Here is a 5946-nt window from a genome sequence, read left to right as displayed (position 1 = left end):
AATAATCATCTTTATTTTGATGCAAAGTAGAAACTATGATCTTTTATGAACAAATCTGATCTTGTTTCCAAATGTTTGACCTGTTGTGTTTCTGCTTAGAACTTAATACAAGACAGTTCATTAATTTATTTTGTAGCATTTTGGTCTGTTGGTCTTAGTTTGTGAAACCATTCATTAAGAAATCATAGATTAAAAATGAAACATTACAGGGGGTATTATGTTAAAAAACTATAACACTTGTTTCATGACGTTTTTTTTCTTGCCTGTTTACTTATTTGTGGAAAGTAAATGTCCTGGACGTGGCTCACGTGAGCAGGATCTAACCGTGTATTTATGACTCAGAGCAGATTAATGTCAGCACAGACGCTGACTGTGTTTTCATGGTGTAATTTAAATACCAGAGAGGAAACAGGAAATAGTAACAAAAACTTCCTCCCCAACGTCTTCGCAGAGACACGAGAACGAGTTGCTTTTGTTCGTCCGTTGTCTGAACTTTGTATTTTTTCTTTGGATCTATTTTTCTACCTGCTGTTTTTTTTTTTTAAATGGCAGAACAACACACTGGTAAAGGTGAGATTAGTCTGCTTTGTGATTCTTCATTCAATTATCTTATTAGGTCACACAATGGCCAAAAGTTTTACACTGTACTAGATAATTACAAGAAGCTCTTTCACTTTCCATTCTGAGTTTAAGCCTTTTCTTTCTTAGTCCTTTTAAGCCACTTCCACATTTTCTGCAAGTTGCAGTGAGAGAAGGAGGCCTGAGTTTGTTCAGAGTGACTGTGAATAATCATTTCTTTTGTGGTGAGAGTTAATGAGAGCAAGCCTCAGCTTGAACTTCACATAAAAGCTTTGAGGTTTAAATGTTCCCTCATTTTACGGGACACGGTTTCACAATGATCCTACATCTTTATGTTGACAGGAGCCACCGCTCCAACGGTGTTTGCTGATGGATCCAGTGTCGTGTCTGCTGAAAAATTTCAAAATGTAACAGCAAAAGCAATGTCCATCACAATTGAAAGTGAAAGCAACTCAGGGAGTAGTGCATCTGGCAAGTATTGTGTTAATTTATGCACACAACAGGTCAAAGGTTTGGAATTCACTTTAACTCTTTGTCTTCTGAGAGTCTTCATATAAATATCTCATATATGTCATGATGTTGTTAAAGCCAGAGGAGGAAACTATGAAGAAAGAGAAACTCAAATACCTGATAATTGTAGTAAAAATGTCTCCTGATAAATCACTCTTTATATAATAATCATGTTTATTTTGCTTCCAAACGTTTGGCCTGTTGTGTGTTTTTTTTTTTTTTTGGACTCATAGAAACACTAAGAAAAAAGCATTGACTCTTTTTCTATTTTTATTTCCCTCATCATCATGCAGGGACCGTTGGACCTCAGGCTGATCACACTGCATGTGATGGTAGCGTGATACTTGCTAATACATATTCTAATGTGACCATCGATGGCGACGTGAATTTCTCCATAACTGCGAAAAAAACCCAGGGAGCGTCACATGCAGGTACATTTCACCATCATCAGATTTGTGTTTGTGTCTCATTCATAAATCTGACCGGGAGGTTCTGATGACGCTTCGGTTTCTCTTCAGGTAAAGAAGTGGAGGACACGACTCCTCAGGTAGATGAGACGCTAAAGCAACATGTTGCTCATTAACGGGGCTGTTTGAGTCCAGAATCAGTATTTTAAAGGCTCAAAATGGGACAAACTGAAGGATGTCTGCTGGGCTGGAGGTCAGTTACCGAAGCAATGCAACTCATTCATCTCCTCCAGTTCAGCTGAATACGTTCCACTTATTTAAACTCAGTTTAAAGGCACAGTTTTACACCTTGTTCTCTCTGTCAATGAGAAAATCAGGCTCATGTTCACACATAAAGACAAAACATCTCATTTTCACACAGCGAACATGACATAACATGATGAGAAAAAAGTATATATATATATATATATATATATATATATATATATATATATATTTGATACTTAAGAATAGTACAGTGAAGTATTCTTGGTTTATACTGAAAAGTATAAAGAAAAGTCCAGAACTTCGTACATTAACACTAACACTTACACTTATACTTCAACATTTGATCTTGATCCAAACAAATAGGTAGTAATCGTATTTAGCAGAATAAAAATGTTTCTCACTACAGAGATATTAACCCGTGTTATAAACCCACATGTTCTAGATCATACGGAGCTGGAGTTTAAATGTTCACAGTAGTACTCACAGTTTTACAGTAGTAGTAGTAGTAGGTAGTAACACACATCTTTAATGACTGTAGAGCATGTTTAAATTGTTTCTCAGTATATCAAACCTCTCAACATTCTGTCTTTGTAAATACAGTGAAGTATATTTTAAGTATATAAAAAGTATGCGACAGGTAATACACAAAGTAAACTCACAAGTACAGTTAAAGTACAACAACAAGTAAAGTAGTAACATAGTAGCAGATGTTTCCTCCCACAGTGTAGAAGATGAGATGAGTTTTAGTTCATGAAACTATTCATACAGTATATAAATAAATAGAATGTGGACTGAAAAAATGACCTTATGAAGTAAATTTATAGTAAACTTAAAAATATTCCAGTTTAAACCAGAGAAGTGCTTAATTATTATATTGTCTAGTACACATACATGGTCCTTAGTGTACTAGCTATACTTATACTCAATCATATTTCCTTTCCAACTTGCTGAACTATGCTGTTAAGAGTTTGCAGGATTCCTGACTGACCTCAAACTGCTCTCAGCTACAAACAGTGGCATTCAAGACTTTGTCCCATTATGGCAAAACTAAAACAGATGATTCATTAAAACCCATGATGACAGTAACAGACTTCGGGTTCGATCCTGTGACTCTGGGCTCTGGTGTTTTTTCAGGGTCCTGCTGTGAAGCTGATCACTGAGACCAGAGTGAAGCTCATCACCTGCCTCCGAGCTGATCTCATCATTCTGCAGCATGTGTACGCCAAACACGTCATCACCCAACGGGAATACGAGAACCTGAAATCTGCTCCTCGGCCAGAAGATACCGTCATCGAGCTGTTAGATACTGTGATACGTAAAGGTCAAGAGACCTGCGAGAAGTTTCTGCAGGTTCTCAAAGAGCCTCAAGTCCTCGCTACTTATCCACAGCTGACAGGAATCATGAAGGCGGCTGAGTGATTCTCTAAGAGCACAAGACTTAATGTGTGGTTGGGTTATTGCTGTGTAACTGTGTGATAGTAGAATAAATGAATGTAAATATGAAAAATATAGTTTTATGACTTTTACGGGAAGTTTTATGTACTGTGGTAAATCATCTTTAACCCACCAGAGGTCGCTGTTGTACAGGTTTTGTTGGTAAACTGGGACAAACACGTGGAGAAAGTTGTTAGTTGCTTCATGTTAAAGAAAGAAACCTCCATGGTGGTAACTGGAATAACTTGAAACGGACAAACTTAATAATAAATAAAAACCTGAAACTGAATCAATCGTCGATCAGATGTTACTTTTTAAATGTGGTTAAACTAAGTAATGAAACTGGTCTGGATAAAAACGATGGGACCCTGAGAAGATTAAAAATAACAGAGACATGTTACATGAAACATACACAACATGAAAACATCCAAAGAAAATGACACTGTACCTACTGTGAAACATGGACGAGGCTCCGTTATGTTCTGGTTTTTGAATCTGTGCAGGTGAATGAAATGTATTTGTGTGTCTCAGTCGTAGGATAATGATAATGAAAACAAAACGCCGGTCTATTCTGAAGTGGCTTTACATGAGCCCTGGTTTAAAATCCTTTTAAACATCTGTGTTTGGAGCTGAAACATGTCTGGAGAAGGCTCCGCTGCAGGGGCGTCACTAGGTCTGAAGGACCGGGGAGGCTTAGCCCCCAGGAGATGCACAGGATGTAAGCGAATGTAGCGCCTGAACACAAAACAGCTAACAAAGACTGACAATTTATTTATTGTTTTTATTATTATTATTTTAATCGTTACATATTGCAAGATTGTGCAACAAGCAACTTGAGGAAGTGACAGAACGTAGATAACCAGCTCTACTTCCTGAACCACAGCCACTCCTAGACCTTCAACCTCCTGAGACCATACGTCCTCATATGGGGACATTAAGTTTCAGGTTTTTAAACCTGATGTCCTCGTAACTGGACACTATTCGGTGTAAAAACATGCTAGTTTGCGTTTTAGTGAATTTGTCAGTTGATCATTTCACAAACATGCAGAAATGGACAAAATCTCTTCAGCTTTTGCAGTTAAAACTTGTTTTTTTTATGATTATCAACTTTCTAGTTTAATATGACATGCAAAGGTAATAAATTCAATCAGTAGTAACGAGCTATAACTTCACTGTTACAGTCATGTTCAGTTTTATATTTTGTCACACAGTGGTGACTAAAGTGAAATAATCCCAGTGTCCACATATGAGGACATCAATTTTTTCCACAAACTATTTCCAGTTCAAAGATGATACTTGTTGTTTATACGTCTTTGGTCCTAAATACCTTGATAGCAAACTAAGGCTCTGGTCTCAGGAGGTAACGTCACACACCACTGGCTTCTGAATTTAATTTGCACCACAACATGATGATGATATGATTTGAGATGTTTTCATTTGACCTCTTGGTGTCTGTCTCCATGGATAAAGTTTTGCATAATGGAAAAAAAAACAAAAAAAAAACAAAAACCAAACGTATATTAGATGTGAATGGGGAAATGTTTTCATTTTAATTGTTTCCAGATCAGGGTGTGTGTGCTTTGCCCAATTAGAGCCGATAAATGGACATGGACAGAATTACCTCTGCTTTCTCACACTATTTGTTTTGTTTGAATACTGGCACATGAATAAAAGTATGTCCTTAAAAGAAGTCTCTGGGTGCTAGTGTGTTGGGAACCAACAACAAACTGTGGATGTATGTAGTGATAGAGGAGAAACGAGGCGGCTGGAGAATCTGTTTGGAATGGAAACAGTCTGACGCACTCGGTGGATCATAAAATGCCAGTGAGATTATCACTGGCCTATGGGGGACAGTGAATGACACCCTAACGGCCTCTGCAAACCGAGAGCTTGCCTCAGCCCGACGTATTCCTCTGGCATTTTTACAGCTTTTAACCTCTTTACAGGGAAAAGAGCCCAACTGAGAGAGATTAGTTGATGGAAGAGTAGGAGGTACATACGACTTTTACATTATTCTACTCTCAAGCCGTTGCCGAACACAATGCTGATTAAGTTCATCATCAGCAGGTCCATCTTCCCGGAGTTTAAACGTTGTGTGTTCGACGTCAACCTGTAGTGACAGAGCTGAGAAGGAGAGAAACTGCAGGGAAGGAGGCGGATTAGTTCATAAGAACTATGAGTATGACAGAGTCTGCTGGGTGAAAGAATCAAAGATGTGTTTGTGATGCTTCTGATAAAAAAAAAAAAAAAAGTTCAGAGGATGAAATGATGAAATGTTTCTTGTCCTTTTGGAGATGACAGACGTACGTTAGGGGCTGAAGGCCGACATGGACGTGTCATTACTAATGATGTGTGGATCAGTACTGAAATATACCTCTGATACCAGGTCTTTATGCTGATACTTCAGTCATTGGAGTTAATGTGGGAACACAGTGGAAAGAAACTAAAATATTGAGTTGTGGCAACACAACAAACCTTGTGAAACACCTCAGGTTAAACCACAACACAATATGAGACATTTATGATGATGAGGACAGAAGAGGAGAGAACAGGGTCACAGAGAACAGGGTATATGTGTGACTCAGCCATTTGGTAAATGAGGCCACTACCTCGATATACTTCGTAATTTAAACCAGCCTGAATTTTCTCAGTATCAGATTGAACATCACTGGTCATTAGTGCTCTCGGACAGAATGGACAGAATATGTGAAATAACATGAGAAGCCACAGCTGTTTCATGTACGGTACT

The 5946-nt window shown here is 38.0% G+C and overlaps 1 protein-coding gene across 1 annotated transcript; it reads left to right on the top strand.

The window, feature by feature from the left end:
• The first annotated feature begins 418 nt into the window (after positions 1-418).
• si:dkey-10c21.1 lies at positions 419-3485 on the top strand. Its single transcript, XM_047601224.1, has 5 exons — positions 419-570; positions 922-1050; positions 1383-1520; positions 1608-1636; positions 2898-3485. Exons 1-5 carry the CDS (start codon positions 546-548, stop codon positions 3180-3182), a joined length of 606 nt encoding a protein of 201 aa, XP_047457180.1. The 5' UTR covers positions 419-545; the 3' UTR covers positions 3183-3485.
• Positions 3486-5946: the final 2461 nt, after the last annotated feature.

This window comes from Mugil cephalus, chromosome 12, assembly GCF_022458985.1.
Source record: "Mugil cephalus isolate CIBA_MC_2020 chromosome 12, CIBA_Mcephalus_1.1, whole genome shotgun sequence".
NCBI lineage: Eukaryota > Metazoa > Chordata > Actinopteri > Mugiliformes > Mugilidae > Mugil > Mugil cephalus.
Note: the sequence above shows the minus strand (reverse complement) of the source record. Positions and strands in the feature narration are given on the sequence as shown.

Excerpts from the sequence above, each read along its gene's own strand:
- si:dkey-10c21.1 (XM_047601224.1), top strand. The coding sequence starts at position 546 with ATGGCAGAACAACACACTGGTAAAG. Across the intron at positions 571-921 it reads AGAACAACACACTGGTAAAG|GAGCCACCGCTCCAACGGTG; the intron begins GTGAGATTAGTC and ends TTATGTTGACAG. Across the intron at positions 1,521-1,607 it reads CCAGGGAGCGTCACATGCAG|GTAAAGAAGTGGAGGACACG; the intron begins GTACATTTCACC and ends GTTTCTCTTCAG.